Source organism: Falco naumanni, chromosome 7, assembly GCF_017639655.2.
Source record: "Falco naumanni isolate bFalNau1 chromosome 7, bFalNau1.pat, whole genome shotgun sequence".
Taxonomy (NCBI): Eukaryota; Metazoa; Chordata; class Aves; order Falconiformes; family Falconidae; genus Falco; species Falco naumanni.
Window position 1 is genome coordinate 1,189,089 of NC_054060.1, and position 17,910 is coordinate 1,206,998.

General features: G+C 46.2%; 1 protein-coding gene and 1 long non-coding RNA gene across 3 annotated transcripts in view; one reads left to right on the top strand and one right to left on the bottom strand.

Annotated features, from left to right (window-relative positions):
• Positions 1–1,366: 1,366 nt before the first annotated feature.
• Positions 1,367–10,976, bottom strand: ADPGK (ADP dependent glucokinase). 2 transcript variants are annotated; one of them, XM_040601139.1, is made up of 7 exons: positions 10,704–10,976; positions 8,097–8,322; positions 7,359–7,421; positions 6,962–7,082; positions 4,934–5,130; positions 4,065–4,163; positions 1,367–3,088 (listed from the first exon to the last, which is right to left on the bottom strand). In XM_040601139.1, exons 1-7 carry the CDS (start codon positions 10,916–10,918, stop codon positions 2,540–2,542), a joined length of 1,470 nt encoding a protein of 489 aa, XP_040457073.1. In that variant the 5' UTR covers positions 10,919–10,976; the 3' UTR covers positions 1,367–2,539. The 2 variants fall into 2 exon arrangements, with proteins under 2 accessions (XP_040457073.1, XP_040457072.1); XM_040601138.1 differs by having other exon boundaries at positions 1,367–3,091.
• Positions 10,977–11,913: 937 nt separating this feature from the next.
• Positions 11,914–17,910, top strand: part of LOC121091983 — a 47,402-nt gene continuing 41,405 nt past the window's right edge. Inside the window, exons 1-2 of the long non-coding RNA XR_005829120.1 lie at positions 11,914–12,063; positions 12,851–12,981. This is a non-coding gene — a long non-coding RNA (uncharacterized LOC121091983). The remainder of the gene's footprint in view (positions 12,064–12,850; positions 12,982–17,910) is intronic.

Genomic DNA, 17,910 nt, shown 5'->3' on the forward strand with positions numbered 1-17,910 from the left:
ACTGCCATTTGAGAAGTGACTCACGGTGCTGGGAATTTGCAGCACACCAACAACAGGCCAAAGAAGAAATATTACCTGGTGGGAAAGAACAGGAGCAGCAGGAAGGAAGGAATAGTAATAGTAATAATAATCATCATAATAATAAAATAAAAATTATTATTATTTTAGCTTTTAGGCCCAGATGAATTATTCTAAGCAAACCTCCTTTTTGATACTTGTTTACAGCAGTTATTTATTCAAAGTAGTTTAAAAAAAAAAAAAAGGGAAAAAAAAGGTAATTTAGGCCTGTAACACTCCTGTTAACTACAAGCATAGCTTACCCTTGGACAAGGTCTGTTAGTGCAGTTACGTGATCCGAAATGGCCATAAGGCAATGTCAGTCTAATCAGCCTCTCACATCCCTGCAAATGTTTTTGGAAGAGAGAAGTGAAATACAGCAGCAGGACTGTTGCTAGTGACAGCTTGTGTGTATTTAGTTTTGTTTTGTTTCCAACTTGAGAATCCACACAGCTTGGCCCACTGTCAAGGAAGTGGGACCTAGCGTAAGCAAAGGATTAGTTCTCCAGCTGGCAGGATGCATGGCCTTTGGTGGTCCTAGGGGTGGTGTGCCAGAAGGCTACGATCAAAGATTGCAAAATAACCTTGCTAATGGCCTCAGACCTTTTAGACAGCTGAAAGAAGAATATTCTATTTTTTTTTTCTGTAGGAAGACTAAAGCAGAACTCGAAGTCCCATGCTATAGTTTATCAACAATTATAATAATAAAAAAATAATCTAGATAGAAATACTTCCAGTCTTAAGAAGATCCCGCACCAAGATAAAATGGTGAGACTCCACAGAAGATCAGGATGGGAAAGCTGTAGGAAAACATAGCACTGGCTGTATTTCTCTTCTGGCACAACACAGAAGACTTTGCTCAGAGGGAAAGCAGAAGTTAAGTATACATTGACAGACAGCATTGTGTGCAAAGTCAGTACGAGTTACAACAGCTGTCAATTTTTATCCTTACGGAGCATTCACAGTGGCATTTTCCAACAGGAGAACATCACTGACAGCAACATGACAGCGTTACTGAAACGAATCACTCCGCCCTAAGTGATACCAACTCTCCGCCCCTACACTCAGATGCAAAGACAGACCTAAAGCAACCTCCTACAAATTCTGGTACAGCACAGGCTTGCATAGACACGGCGACTGCATTTCATCCACTGTGTATGACAGCTATGCAAATACACCTGAAATTCTTGGAAGCGGACAGAGACAAAACATGCCGGAAAGAGACAAAAAAAAATGCTGGTGCTGTGCAATCCATAGCATGTGACTACGAAGAGGAAAAAAAATACAAGCAAACTATTTCACAAGGACACATGGTTCTACTTTTTTAATTTCAAAGGCTGTCCAGAGCAAACTATCAGTGACTGAGTCGAAGAAAAAAAACCCCAACATCACACCCTAAAAAAGCTCTTCTCACTCCAGTCTTACCTGGAAAATGCTGTTTCAGCCTTTGAGCCTCCAGAGGGATCTTCCCTAACACATTAACCCTTCTGAATGGAGGGCAGAGAAACTGAAGAAAATTGCACAACCATTCTCAAATAAACAAACAAAAAAATTAGTCTCCAGCACTCAACAGCTGTTCTGTAAAATACCAGATATAAGCACCCACTGTTAGCAAAGAACACCAGCTGCGAGCCCCCCTGGCTGGAACTCTTGGTATTTAGTGTACAGCAGATACGTTAACGTTTTGTGGTTTACCTGGCGAGGAAATAAAGCTGTCTCCCCAAATATAAACCCTGATTATCTTCACTTCTAGTTTCCTAAGAAACTAAACACAGGCTGCTAGGGCTCAGTTGAATACCTTCAGTCATAGAGACAACAGATATCCAAAATAATTTAGGCAGCCTTGAGTCGGGTTTTCTCTATGCATTTAAGGAGTAGGTACAGTGTGCATCACATTTTGAGACTGGCTCCCTCTAATGCTGGGGACACTGAGGCTGAGAGGTAATTTCATCAGTAAAAGATTCCATAATCACACCAAGAAAGTGGAAGATTTGCTCTTGCCACATAGCAATGTGCTGTGAGGAGATAATGCAAGCGCCTTTTATTTTTAGTTTATCAGAGGCAAGACAGGGCCAAGCACTGCTGTGCTCTCCCTGGGATCCACATGCAGGAAATTTTCCTGGCTGTCGCACTTTCCGGCACTAACAGACAAGACCCATTTAGAGTTACAAACGGCAAACCAACACCAAACAGGGATTTTGATATTAATTTCCCTCCCTGCATGCTTAAGACAAGGAAAAGCCAGTTTTCACATTAAATACCAAAATGTCTGCACCTAGACGTGAAGCGTTCGAGCCACTGCCAAGTGACTGGAATGTATCTGACAGTGTATACCTGGAATTAATTCTTTGGCTCTTTTTCAGTTATATCCAGAAAACACACCACACCCTGATTCTGTTCCTATACCACCACTGGCTGAAATCCTATCCCATGGTTCCTCAGACACCACACAGGATTGGAGAAAAAGGAGGGTCTTAGTTTTCTATTGAGGATATACTTCTGAATATAGCAGTCCTTCGGCTGAAATGGCATCCCCGAGTCCCACGGTCCGGACAGGATCTTTACACACCAGAACGGGAGTGAAATGGAACGAGATGCCTTCTCTGTGCCAGTGCACCACTGGCTCATCTGGATTCAAAGAGATTTTGGAAGGTGCCTCTATCTGGGAGGTCACAAACTCCAAAGGAGCTTTCAGAAAGACTTTGCTGGTATCGATGGTTTCAGTGGCGCAGGCCTGAGTCCCTGCTGCTCTAGCTCCTGCAGCCACAGCCGCAACCTGGTTGCCCCAGTACCCATCCACTGTGACAAGGATATGATAAGCCAGGGTGTGGAAGTGGATCCGCGTGAGATCAGAGGCCCGCTCTGTGGTCTTCCCGTGTTCCTTCAGGATCCAGAAGAGGATGTCGCTGACTACACCCACATCGGGAACTCCACTCCAGGAAGCGAGGGAGGCGTGGGGACCAGAGGCAGACTGTGTGAGGAACAGCAGCTCCTGTTCGTTCAGCCCAATGGAGTTCACCAGGGGAAAGACCTGCTAACAGAAACAACCATTTTTCCTTCAGAGAGAGGATCAGACTTCACCCTTCCTCATTCTACCATGTTACTGGCTTTGTCGCCAGCGTGGTCAGCAGAAGGGAGAATCCTGTTTCCTGGAGAGATGCAGGCCAAAGTCACTGCATGAGCTTCCTCATTCTGCAAGTCTTCAAGAATTACTTAGCCAAGAAAACGCTTCACACCAAGGGTGCATGCTCATTTTGTAAAATTTCTAGACACGCACTTGACAGTAAAGAGTAACAAAACATCCAATCCACATGAAGCACTCATAACACTGAGATCAGAGCCGTGTCAAGCTAAACAAGGTACCATCAGAATCTGCAGGAAAGAAATTCCACAAAGAAATCAAGGTCTTTTTTAAAGTATAAACTCAGCTCAAATTCAAATCCTGTTTTTTCTAGAAATCCGCAAGCCTGCTAGATCTAAACCAGCCAAAGTTACTTGTATCTGTGGAGTTCTGAGTATTCTCCTGGATCACCTTCCTCCCATGGCTGCAAAAAAAATCTTTATAACAGAGCCCTGCTATGCTGCATGGCATTTTCACTGCATATAGTTCCTGAACAAACTCAGATCTGCAAAAAATCCTTACTCCTTGCTGAAAATGATTTGATGATTGGCCAAGGGCACTGTAAGATACCTCCTAAACCTCCCAAAGAGACCCTTCTACAAGGAGAACTCCCTCTGAGCTAAGGAAAACAAATCTGTCCTCTGCTAAGCCACAAGTCGTTACTGTTCTCCTTTGCTGCACAGGGGGGATACTCTGGTAAGCTCAGCAGAGGATACGGAAGCATTCAGAATGCAACAGCAGACATTAAGCCCTTGTTCTCCACTTATCTTCAAATGCAAAGCCCCAATTTAAAATGTTCATTTCTATATTCATATACAAGTCTGTGCATTGTGATACTGAAGAAAAGAAAACTGATAAAAAGAGCATGTCCTTTCATTTTCATTACCTGATGCATAATGTTGCTCATAAAATCTTGATCAGTCATACTGGCCAACTCCAGGTGTATGGGAATGTCAGTAGGGATGTCGGAGATGGAGGCCACAGCCTACAGGGGCACAGGAAAATAAAACACCCAGATATTCATTAAGAAACAGAAAAAACAAAGGGATTTTGACTCTGAGATATGCATATTTTAATCTTCCTGTGTATGGATTTAAACACAATTCCAAATGAGATATCTGCTAAGGGGAAGAAATAAAAACCACTTCTAGTTTTCAGGATGCCCGAGCAGGACAATGTATCTAACCCTAATCTGCACCCAGGCTGGCACTTCGCTAATGGACTAATTCAAAAACCTCACAAATTTGAGGCAGCTGTGGAACAGCTGATCCTAGAACAAAGAAAAAAAAAAGAAAAAAAGAAAAAAAGAAAAAAAGCCCTAGTGTATCGCATCAGGAAAGGCACCCAGCTGCAAGACAGGCAACAATCTGTAAATACAAAGAGAACTGGGTCTAACTCCTTTGGGCTCAGATGAGAAAGCTGGCTCTTGGATTATCTAACAAAAATGCTGCTTAAAGAATGCAAGTCATGATTATAACCTCAATCATCTTAGTATCTGGGATAAAAAAAGTGCAATTCAGCCACTAGGTAAGGTCCAGTAACTGTGTCAATGCACACCAGCCAGAGAATGAGACCTTACCTTTTTTCCCCTGGACAACCCACCGAATCTAAGAAACATCAGTGTTAGAGGTTTAGACTTTTGCTATTCCTACAGTTCACGTTTTCTTCTTTCAGCACGCAATACTTTCCCATGAAGCATTCCATCCATGAAGTTGGAATGGAAATTAAGGAGACACTGGTATTCAAGTATCTTACCTCCATAAGTCGTCTCTGTCGCATCTCCTTGCTCTGCCCTTCCATCATGTGAAGTCCTGAAAGCACGACAAGATCTGGCTGAAATTCATCCAAGCTGGACACAAACACTTCCAGCATATTTAAGGCGCCATTTGACAGGTCATGGGAGAAGATGAAGCGATTGGCATTGGGTGCTCTCACTTGTCCCCACTCTTCACCTGGGGTGAAACAAAGAGAAGGAGTTAACTCAGAAGAGAAGCAAAGCAAACCACCTATCTGGAGTTTGTTTTGGGATATCCTGCTGGAATCCAAAGGCACGATTTCACAATGTGGCTATGCTCAATTAACAGCTACTGCCAGCCATATGAGAAATCTTGTTGTTTTTCTCATTCATTCTCTTCATTCACTCCCTGGGCCTCATTTAGACACTTGTCTGATCAGAAGGAAAATTCGATACCTGTTTGGTTGGTTTTGCAAGCTTTGCGATGTTTTAATCGGTTACGTTACTTTAGCATGCAATTAGGTGAGTGTCACAGCCAGCTCAAGCTAAACATTTGGAGTGTGCAGGACATGCCAAGAGCGGGGAGACCTTCCCCTTCCGGCAACCACCACCCATTATAATTGAAGGTACACCCTGAAAACTCTCATGGCTTTTACTGTTCCTGACTGCGCAGCTCACAGAAATGATCTGCAGCACAGAGGTGCATCAGTGCTGTATGTGTAAACTGTTTTATTCCTGGGTAGGATCACAAATTAAACAGGCTCCATCTCTGGGATACTGAGCCATGAGAAAACAGGGTAACGACAGCCAGCCTAGAGAGGATACAAATGACAAAAGCCACAGTCCAACTGTCCAGCCCTCTGCCAGCTCTCCCCATCTGTCCAGGCATTGTTGTTCAGGCAGCAGGCAGTTCCTTATGCCAGTTACGATAACTGGACAGAAAGAAATGTAAGGGAATAAATAAAGGGCAGCTTGAACAGAAAGCTCTTGAGAGGCTATTACAGGCAGAATCTCCACCTTGGAACCAGCCTGCGTACTTCACTTGTCTCTCCCAGAATGTATACTGGTTACACTATGGAGAGTATCACCACATTTGTGGAAGAGCCACTACAACAGCAACAACAGCCATCAGTGCTGCCTTCTCTTTAGAAAGGTCTCCTGACAAAGTTCTGTCTAGGACAAAGATCCCCAGAGTCGCATCAGGAGGGCAGTTCTCACCTGAGAACATATATTCTGAGAAAAGGAGACATCATATACTAATGTATCCTCTAATCAGGATGCTTCCAGAAGCAAGAGGACTCAAGATCAAGGAACAATTTCCACTGGCTATTACAAGTGTTACAGTACTTGTCAGTTATAGTAGCCTCGTTTCAGCCAGGAGCCCATCAGAGTGGATGCTTTGGGTGCTGCTCCACATTAGTTTTGCTGAAGAAGTTTAATTAAGGTGATTCTTGCCTTCCCTCCTTGCCAAATACTCCCTCTTCTGTCACACCAATGCAACTCTTTCTGATGCTGTATTTTGAGACAGGACCAGTGAAATGACTCGGGCTGAGAACAGCAAGAAAACACATGCAGATTTGTTTTAGCCACTACATTAGGGTTACCCTAAATTTCATCTGCCTTCGGTTAAATGGTACCTTTCTGTTTTCAGAGAACATTACTGGACTATTTTAATGTTCATACAGCTTTAGAATTACACCCATCAGGTCTGCTTAGGCGTTGCAACAAAATGAGAAGTCCATCGGGTTTCTATAGGTGATAGCAATACAGGAATACAGAACCAATGGGATGTCAAGGCAGCAGCATGAGGCAGTATCTACAGTAACTGTATTACAAGGGGAAGAAGTTTCAGAAGACTTTTAAATGTCTGTTCACTTAACGCAGCTCCCTGAAGCACAGGGAATTACCAGATTATTGCAGCGACAGCTGACAATACTGGTAATTTACACAGTCCTTCTGGAATTAAGATTCAAAACACAACTTTACAGCCAGGAATATCTTAGTGATGTTTGGGGTTCCCATCTAACATTCAACCTTTGGCAAGGTACCTGCTTGATACTCCAAGATAAGATGGAATTCATCTCTTTCCTGCATGGATTCAGGTGGTACAATCACATTGTCATCAAGTAGTTCATGGAGTTTAGGACCAACTGGGCCACAAAGGAGGATCTAAAAAACAAGAAAAACCAATCAAGGTTTCCCTGCCACATCCCTTGCCGCCATTTCAGTGCATTTAAGCATCACTTAGACAACTGATTTAGAAAAAATAATAATTCAATTAAAAAAACCCACACTTTTAAAAGCAAGTTGCTTTTAAACTTGCAAGCCCAGCCATATGGTCCACCACTACCTAAGAAATAACTGCAAGATCCCCAAAATCTACAGGGGAGTAATGTGAACCTCATTAAAGACAAGTGAATAGCACGAAATTTTTGAATGTATTACCTTCAGATCTGGATTTGTTGCAAGCTTCTGACCGATGAGAGCAGCATTTCCTCCTACGTAAAGCTGTAAAACAAACAGAGGCAGGTATGGGCATTCCCTTGCTCTGATAGCTTTACACATGCTTAGTCCTCAGTATAGGCTGAAGAATTTCACTTTTCTATTTAGAAAAGGGTCTAGCATTATGAAAATTAATAAAGCTTATTTGGGCTGAAAGCAAAACAATTTTACAATTCTGTGGGAGATTTCAACATGTTCTCTGACTTTTTCTAATCTAAATATTTGCCTTCAGGTAACAGCCCTATAAAAATAAATTTATTCACAACATAAGAGGTGGGCCCATGTGAACCTCGTGAGGCTCAACAAGGCCATGTGCAAGGTCCTGCACATGGGTCGGGACAATCCCGAACACGGATACAGGGTGGGCAGAGAATGGATTGGGAGCAGCCCTGAGGAAAAGGGTTTGGGGGTGCTGGTGAAGAAAGTCAACATGGCCCAGCAATGTGCACCTGCAGCCCAGGAAGAGGCAGGGGGTTGGAACTAGATGATCTTTAAGGTCCCTTCCAACCAAAACCATTCTATGGTTCTACGATTCTATGAAAGTCATTAACACTCTCAAACTATACCATGAGTTTCTTTCCTAAATAATTTGCCCTCTCACCAGAGAGAGAACACAAGTCACCAGTGATGCAGAAAACAAGAAACATGCTTCTCAAAGCTTGTATTAGGTGGAAGCCATACCTGTGCACCTGGGTACTCAGAGGCTGTCCGTGCAATGTGATGGAAAGACTCTGTGTTGCTGAAGAAGCGCTCGGCAGCTGCCCCTTTTTCCATGAAGTAAGCAAATGCTTCTTTCAGGTCCTGTCTGGAGTTCAGGACGGCATGATTTTTTCCATCCCCAGGTTCAAGACCGAGTGCCTCTAACAGCTTCACACCAGACAGAACCACGTCTACACAGGCATTGACGCTGGAAGAGAGAAGGAAAACGCATACCGGGAAAACCGCGTGTACCTTCCGGCGCTTGTGAGACTACAAAGAGATCACTCCCCAGCCAGTGATGTTTGCTGTTTGCAAGACCTCTTGCTAAGGGGGAAAACAACCAAATGAAAAAAACCACAAAGGCATATGAATTTCCTGAAATTCTCTGTTGAAGTGTTCTCCTTTTGACATGCTTTTATTGTGTTCCAGCACTGCAGAGGAGAGAAGGTTTTCTAATGTTCTGCTGAACTAAAACAAGAAAGAGTAAGCTGTGTGGTCCAAAGGTTGTTATGTATGTTGCAGTATATGTAGTACATCATTTGCTGCCTTAGGCTTGCTCAAAAAAAAGTTACAATAAGAATAGCATTCTTAATTTTTAATTCTTAAAATAAGAAGCTTTTATAAAAATATATATTTTGGGTTTGAAATGTACCTGCAACTCAGAATGGTTAAAAGCAAAACTGAAAGTTTTGAAGTCTACTAGATCAGCCTCTTGACTTTCAACTACTCCTAACAATAACGAAAACCACGTGCACAAACACCCCACACATGGGCTGGTTCTGTTGATAAGAAGTCAAGAGAGCAATTTGTCCATTGAAATATTTGCAAACTGCAGTTTCAAAAGGATCACCCCAAATTTCCAGAAATAGCACACCACCTTCTCTCAAATAGTGGGAACAGGAGAAAAGTCCTGCAATAGTTAGGAAGTGTTAAGAGCCATTTCAGCAGATCGAGACTTTACATAAAGTCTAACCTGCAGTCCAAATCTTCTAGTCCCCATTTCTTACCAACTGCATCAATTTAAACAATCTATCTAGTCTAATTCAGACTAGATAGAGAGCAGGAAACTTTCTGGGCTGGGACCAGGCCCCCAGGAAGAAAGTTTATGAACACTTGCCCTTGTTTCTAGTCCTTGGTTTCAGACAGAGAGCAATACATACCAAATATTTACTGAGATGTTATCTGCAAACACTAAAGCATCTTCCGGAACTGCTGCCAAGTGCAATTTCTGTTCCTCTGCCTCACGCTTCCCTGACAGGGATCCAAAGATCCACAAAACTTTTGCACGGTCTCTAACTTACTCTGGGTCTACCTGCATGCCAATGCCTGCTTACATGTCAGCGTGAAACGCACAGCCATTTAGCGGTCCTCCTTGTCAGCGACCTTTCCTGCATGATTTGGGCCACAACAAATGAAAGCTGCATCGCACAAAATAAAGGACATTAAAAACCCCGAGGCTTTTCAGTACATGACGTAACCTGCTCAGAAATCCTCTGCATCACGCATCATCCCATAAACCGAGAGAACAATCCCCTCGCACAGCAAAGAAAACCAAAGAAATAATAAGCCCAATCAGGACTGTAGCCCTCAACTCACTGCAGCAAAAGGTCAGCGATTTTATATTTTAATGAATCATTAAAGATGTGAGGGGACATAAACCAAGCTGCAAGTCTTTCAAGTGAGACACCTCTAATCATCTTCCAACTGCCTTCTCCCTCCCTGCCATTCCTCTGCTAACACACTTCATGCTTCTAATAAACTCCCCTAACAGCAGGGATATGCTGCTAACTAACTGCGGTGCGGCTGAACTTCGAGGCCCCACGTGTTTGCGGTGCATGTATGCATCGTGTAGGAATCCGGCTGCTTTAAACTGAAGAAGCAAGCGAAGAACACACCGAGGGCACCCGGCTCTTTCCCAGCGATGCTCTGCCAAGAGGGGCTGCGAGGCACCGGGAAGCCTGTTTTGCCACCTCCTCACGGCAGAAGGTCTGCACTGACCGCAGCACCAGCCCCAGGTGCCCCCACAGCCACCGCGGCGGGACAGCCCCTTCCCGCGCCCGAAGGCCGAGTCCGCCGCTCGACCGGGTTATCCCGCGCTCCGCTCCGCTCGGCCGGGCTGTCCCGCCGCGGCCTGTCCTGAACCGAGCGAGTCAGGCGCTATACGTAACGGCAAGGGTAACGCCAGGCCTACACCCAGCGTTTAAGATCAAGGCGATGCTCCCGGACTGTGCCCTGCACTCCCGCCCGTCTGACGGCGAAAGGGGCCGGGCTCCCTGCGCGCACGGCGGAGGGCCGCCTCTGACCGTGCCCGCCCCCGCCCGCCCCGCTCCGCGCCATAGCGCTGCACAGCCCAGCGGGGCCCGCGGCCCCGGCCCCCCCGCGGAGCTGGGCGGGAGCGGCAGCGCGGGCCCGCGAGGCGGGAGCGCGGGAAGGGTGCGCCGCGTGGGGCGGGCGGGCGCGCACACACAGACACACAGACAGACACAGACACACAGACAGACGCGCGCGCACACACGCACGCACGCACACACACACAGAGACGAGGCCGCCCTCCCCCGCCCCGCCCCTCCGCGCGCTGCCCGCACCTACCCGACGGCGACGCGCGCCCAGCCGCGCGCCGGGCGGACGATAGCCGCCTGCCAGGCCGCCACCATGCGGCCCTCCAGGGAGCGGGCGCGGCGCAGCCCCCCCAGCAGCGAGGCGGAGAGGTGCCGCAGCGCCGAGGGGGGCAGCTCGGGGCCCAGGAGGCACAGGTAGCCCAGCGCCAGGGCCAGTAGGCCCACACACACCGACCTCTGCCACATCGCGGCGCGGCCGCTCCGCTCGGCTCCGCGCCGGGCCGGCCCCTCCTCCCCCGCCACGTCTGAGGAGGGGCGCGATCGGCGGGGCCGCCCCCCGCCGCCCCCGCAGCGCTCCGCCCCCGCCGCCGCCGGCAAGCGGCCTCCCCAGCCCGCGGCCGGCCTGCGCGGCCGTGAGGGGAGATGGCGGCGGCCGCGAGGGCAGGCGGTGGCGGGAGCGCTGCCCTCACGGGCCTGCTGGGGGCAGGCCGGGCCTGAGCGCCGGGCAGCCTGGGCCTGCCAGGGGCCTGCTGCCGGCCTGAGGTGAAGCCTGTGGGCATCGTGCGGGTCTCTGCACCGCTGCCCCTTCAGCCTGCCCCCCCCGGAGCTGCCGCACGGCGCCCCTTACCCCCCCCCCCCCCCCCCCCCCCCCCCCCCCCGCCTTCGGGCCTGTGCTTTACACTCCACTCGCTGCCCCTCACTGCTGTCTGCCGGCACTGCCCTCCGTGGCTGTGGCCTCTGTCCAAACAGCCGGTGTCCGGCACACCAGTCACCGACCTGAAGCTAATCTCTGGCCCTAGCACATATTCTTTCTTCCTCCATAGTGCAGCTTCTGGTCTCGGTTCTGTGGGGGTGAGTTAACTCTGTCAGATCTCTTGCCCGTGCTCCTGAGGTAGCTGTGCTGGGAGCAGTGGGAGAGAGCACCCTTTGTTGTCTGTTTCATCCCATCAGAGAGGTGGTGTAGCAAGATAAAAGGGAGGTTTTCCTTTTTAATGAAAGAGAGCTTTTCTGGGCGTCCTTAGAAATCATAGAAAATTTAGCTCTGAGACTTGTGACAAAATTTGCAGGAGTTTGACAACTGTGTGCCATGGTGCGTTGGCTGAGGCAGCTGATAATTTTCCTATTCAGTTCTGTGTTGTGAGTGATTGTCGTCTCCTTTGACTGACAAAACAAACCGTAAAGGAGATGGGACAGCAGAAGGCATTTTGTTGTTTATTCTTTTTCTTGTTAGGATGCAGGGATTGGTTTTCAGTCAACAGCTCATCTACAGCATGAATTCACGACTGGCCCTCAGGGGTCATTTGGCTGCCCATCAGGTTCCCTCTCGGGACTGAAGGAGAGAGCAAGAAAAAGCCTCTTCACTTGGCAGTGGATGGTGTGCAGGGACACAGGTTGGTTTTATGAGCCTAAGGCGTTATGATAATGTAATGATCTTTAAGAACTGAATCCTGAAAACAAACTAGCCTAGCCACCTTCCCTTTTCTTTAAAAAAGCCTTCAGAGTTCTTTCTCCTCAAATAACTACCTGCTTAAAGCCCTGTAAACGAGTGATTATCTTCATCTCCTCTCAGGCCTATGTTCAGCCCACCAGACTTGGTGTGTTAATATGTAATCCCCTTTTGCCTTTGCTCAGGTGGTCTTTGGGTTTTGTCAGTAGGCTTTTTCATTTGAACAAATTTACTCTTTTTTCCCTTTGGCACTTTTCCTGCTAACGTTTGATCTATATGTGAAATGAAATCTTGCTTGCTTCTGTACTCTCACACTCCCCAGAGTATAGGCCTGTGAGGCTCTCACAGTTATAAACAGCTCTCTAGTTTGAGCAGGCAGTGCTACGCTGTATGAGGACAGAGCAAATACCTGCCAGAACCCCTTGCTGCTCACTACAATCAGGTCTTCACCTGTGGGAGCATGTGTATTTATAGCCTTGTCACAGAACATCATAATTAGACGTGCCCATAAGGCAGCCACAACCCATAGGGTTGTCACAGCTTGAGGACCCCATTATTAGCACTGTGTCATCAGAGGGTTAGGCTGCAAGCAGGTAACCTATCTAATCCAGCAACACTTTGGGGAATTAAGCTGCGATTCCATTTTGGGGTGATTAGTTTTTCATCTGATGCTAATGCAGTGTTCTGTGTTGTTGCCCTGAAGACTAAAGTTGTCTTTTTTTTACTCCCAGAACAGGTACAGTTTCCACGTCATCAAAATTTAAGCTGCTCAGGAGGAAACACCATTGCTTAGCCTCTGTAAACTGCTGGTGTTCAATTGCCATGAACGGTTTTGTCAGTGGGCTTGAATGAGACTACAAAGGTAACCAAAAAGATTTGTTTTATGGTCTTTGTACCTCCCCCCAAAAAATAAAAGGTTTAGAAAAAGAAAAGAAGTTCTCTTGGAGAACCTCTTCAGTTAAAAGAGCTAAACAACAATTTCTTGGCCGACATTTGTTTTAAGCCATTTAGAGGTGAAACTGTCAGTGGTTAAACTGAAATTCAGCCTCTTATCTCCTTCCCTTGAGCCACGCAAAGCCTCATAAATTTAAGTTAGAGGTAACGGGGAGGGATGCAGGACTATTGTGTTCATAGGAGTTGACTCAGGCTGAGTAAAAGGTATTAATTAAATACCTGTTAAATTATGGAAATAGCAAGCTGATTACTTCTGGTTCAGTGTGTAATTTCAAAAATATGACTGATTTAAAAAGTTTTCACAGGAATACTTTCATTAAAAGCATAGGAAGAGAAAGGTAAGAGTTAATGTGTTTAGAAAAGAGTTAAATAAAAATGTTAACATTTTTCCTTTGTTTCTTCTCCCTGGTTATGTGAAGTCCTTTGTATAAGAAATCCTTTTCTTGACACTGTTTCATGGTATGAGCTGCTTGTGACTGGGGGTGGTGGTAGAGGGACAGTGGTTTTAATCAGTCCAGTTATTTGAAACGGAACTTCCCTTTAGCAAAGAAAAAAAGAAAAAAGGAGGGAAAAAAGACTTTGCAGGAGACAGACAAAAGATGAGTTTTCTTGCTTGTTTGAAAATTAGCTATGGAGAGTTGCACACGTGGCACATGCTCTCAGTGACCACTCAGAGCTGACAAACCTTTCTGTGTGAGCTTTTTAATGACCTTACTGAGTACGCTTTTCTGACCACGGGTTCGGTTCCTAGAAATGGGGGGGGGGGGGGGGGGGTTGCCAGATGCTTATTAGGTCAGAGGCAAGAGGAAAGGCAATGAAGATGGGCAAGGGGAGGAAACGGCAGGGAGGGGTGAAAGCCAAAGCTAAGCTTCCAGTTCCCAGAAGAGCTATGAAAACCCATTTTTCTGAGTCTGAACTCACAAGCTTGAAGCAGTTGTCTTTACTCCTTGTTAGGTTGAATTTACATATTCAAATGAACTCATTCCCTGTGACCTACTTTGGCCAGCTTAAGCTGTAGGCCCGTACACAATGCGGAAAGAGGAGGAGTTTTTCGCAAACTATGAATTCCTGTATTGTTGCTGGGATCGGTCATGCGTATCTGTGATGCCTGGGATCAAATCTTTAGCTATAGCTAATAAACATTAGGCAGTACTCCAGGCAGGATTTGCATTGCAGATGCTTGCAGTCCTGTTACCTCCTGGCCTATCCAACACTTCCATTGTATTGCTGCTTCTCTCTGTGTTCCCCAGGCTTCATGAAGTCAGTTATTCAGGTTTTGTGTGTCCAGCTCAGTCACCTGTGTGTCATCATGCCTTCTCTGCTATCAGACTTCTTCCTGAAAACCCACAGCCTCCTGTCTTTGATTACAGGCCTTGTTTGACCTGTTGGAAACTCTTTACAGTGGGATCCATATATCAGTCCATATATGGACAGTATGAAATTAGTGCATACGTTTCTGCTGCTTGACCCGTGACATCTAATGAGAGCCAACAGCGGAATACATGGGCATGAGTGGTCACTACTGGTGTGTCCTCACTGGGGGACGAGTAGGAAAAAGTGAAAGGTAGGCTTTTTGCATAAAGGCTTGGAAAATTCAGAAGATGAGAGTTTGTGCTGAGCCATGCAGATGAGCAGAGGAGCTCTAATTAAAATACGGGCTCTGTGTTGTTCTCAGAATCTGGGCAACATTCCCCATCTGAGCTCTGCCAACATATCTCAGTCCTGGACTTCAGCACCCACTGCAGCTCGGCTCCATAAGACACCTGCACAGCTTGGCCAGCGCATCTCAATCTTGATCTGTAACACCTCGTGCTGTTCCAATTCTGGGCCCTTCTTGAGCAGAAAATGCCAGCTCTCAACTAAATTGTGCCAAATTGCTTAGTTTTGGCCGTAGAACTCATTTTCACTTGTCACCTAACGGGATACGTAGAGACTTTCATCTAGCACTGTCAGCAACAGAGGAAAAAGAACATGTGAATACCCAGCCCCCTGCTAAGTCCCCTAATTATATAGTGATGTGTTAATAACAAACAGGCTTTCATGTCTTGGCAGTTGCAAAACACTCCTTGGTAGTGTGGTGCTTCAAAAGTAGAATCTCACTGGAAAGATGCAAGTTCCAGTTTAAATTACTTAATTAGTATCAGCATAGTCTGTACCCAGAATTAGAGTTTGGAAGAAATGCCTAGTATGAAGCTGTCAGATGCCAGTTGTTTGGATATTCTGCAGAATCTGAACCACCACATTAGAGAGATTTGCTGTTGCAGAAGTGAGTGCTTCTGTGCAGAGATCCTCTTTTCCATCCCGCCCTGTCTCATGATTATAAATCTGCCTTGCTCGTAGGCCTTACCATCTTCCATTTTTTTGAGAACTCGGTAGCAGGGGGTGGAATGGCTTCCATCTTGGCTGAGACACCAGTGCTGGAGCTGGGAACATCCAGATCCAAAATTATGCATTTCTTCCAATTTGAGCCAAATTTCTGGATTTTGCAGTGCTGATTGCTCACACCCTGTGTTGCTCAGCCTGGCTTCCAGCAGAATACACAGGAACTGGAGCAAGCGTTAACCACCTCGTGTGCTGGTGAACTCCCTCAGCAATTAGAGTTCGTGGCAGTGACTGCTTGAGCTCAGGAACAATCACTTTGGTTTTGGTTCAAATCAACAGAGGTGCAAGAACTAAAAATGTTGGGGGAAGAAGAAAGATTAGGAAAGTATCATCAGTAAGGGAGAAAACTGGTATGAAGATGTCTTGACTGCATTTCCATTCTAGCCCCTGTGAGACTCCAAGTACAGCTGCACCAACTGCAACGCTTTCAGGTGCTGTGAGCTGGAGAACAGGCCAGCTAAACGCGCTTCTCTGTCAAATTTGGCCCTGTAGACAGTCACCTGAGAGTTATTAGATGTATTAAAGGTGGCGTTGTATACTGTCCAGAAGAAAGGATGGGTATATATCTTATACAGGCAGTGCATATGGCCAGAGCAATCCTTTAAGTGCTTTCCTGTATTCTCAACTTCTTTGGCAAGATAGAAAATGAATGACAGATGCCCAATCTTATCTTTGGAAAGGAACTCTGAAAAGTTCTTTTTTTTAAGGAACTTACCAATGAGTATGCAAATTGGATGGATTTAGGGGACTAAAGAATAACTCTCGAAATACTCTTTAGTCCCCTAAATCCATCCAATTTGCATACTCATTGGTAAGTGTTATGTGGATTGTATCTCATAATGGATACTTTGGATTCTGTATGATATAGGTTGCAGTTTCTATTTACATAATTTCAGCATTAACAGCAGTGCCGGTGTCATTGGTAGCCAATGTGCCTTGAAATGTTTGGTGTCTTTCAAATCTGACCTCACTACTGTGATACAAAGGGTGTTGCTAAAACGTCATTGCTACCTCATCATATACCTCAAACTAACAAACTGGCATAGTACAACCCCATCAGCAAAATTACATGTCGGAAGCGCGACATTTATTTCTGTTACCGTTCAAGAAAACTCCTAGAAGCTGCATCTCTGAGAAGCCTTTGATTTGCAGCCCTTTATGCTGTATTTGAAGCCCTTGCTGTGGCAGAAGGCTATGGAAGATTTAGGGAGGTCTGGAGAGACTAGAACAGAGGCCAATGGATTTGCTGTCCGTGAGGTCGGCCTGCTTGCAGCGCTGTACGCAGAGGCCTGAGGAGGGGCAGGATAGCCTTAGGTCAGATTTCTGCCAGCGTGAGGGAGGGAAAAGGCATAATCTCTGGCTGAGCGCCACACAGTTTGACCAGCAAGAATACACTCTTGCTAGCATTGTTGTATGAAAATGGCTTTTTCCCCTCACCCTATTTCTTATTCAGTGTGTGGCATGTGTGTCTGGTATAGCCACAGTCTGGACCTTGAGCGCAGGATGTGTCTTTGTGGGGAGCAGTTCCCTCCCGTGGGCTCAACTGCCATTTTGCCATTCCACTCATGCACGCAACTGTGGCAGAATGACGTTGGGTGGGGACAACATAAGGTGATGGTTACATCAACTACACGCTGATCCTCGTAGATCCTGCCTTACAGTGTGTCCCTGGGTGGGCCCTCACCACGCAGTGCTTAATCAGAACAGCCCCGGGGCCACCTTTGCTCCACCCTCCTGAGGCCTGTCTCTCTTCCTTAGCACCTTCCAGTAAGGTGAGCGCAGACTGTGCTACAACTCAAAGAACAGGAGTTCAAAGCTGTAGCGATCAGGTGTGCGGTTCTGCTTTCTCACGGATGGCTGATCTGCTGACTGATAGGATGTGCCTTTTGCAATATTGTAAGCTAGGCATAATTTAACATGCTAACTGAAGCCTCGAATCAGATTTTGCAATACATTTGTGTATTGGTCTGCTGAGAGGCAGTTGTTTCAGAATGTCACTGGTGAGACTGCCAAAACTATTTGTGTATTTCATAGTTTGTATTGTAAACTACTCACATACATCACCATGTCATGTGTTAACCAACACAACTCCTAAGTAGCAGTCCCTAGCAAAGCTGTGTCCTGTAGATTTTAGCCTTTGTTTTGACAAAGTTGTCCCTGGTATTTTCCTCCTGTGTGAATGACAGGAGGCATAAGACCTGGAGTGTTTGGTATAAAATGAAGCCAGTGATAGTAATTGTGGCTGCGCATGGAACCAGATTTGTCTTGATTGGCAGAAGAGGTCTCTAACCTCTTCCACAAAGAGAAATGAGAAGTAGAAACTTATTTAGAAAGAAATGGCCAAGAAAAGTGATGCACAGTCAGAACACTCAGAAGATGTTTTATAAAACATAGAGGAGGTGCAGAAGGATGGTGGTGGTGAAACTGACTGTTTGGGGAAGGGCGTGAACGGGAC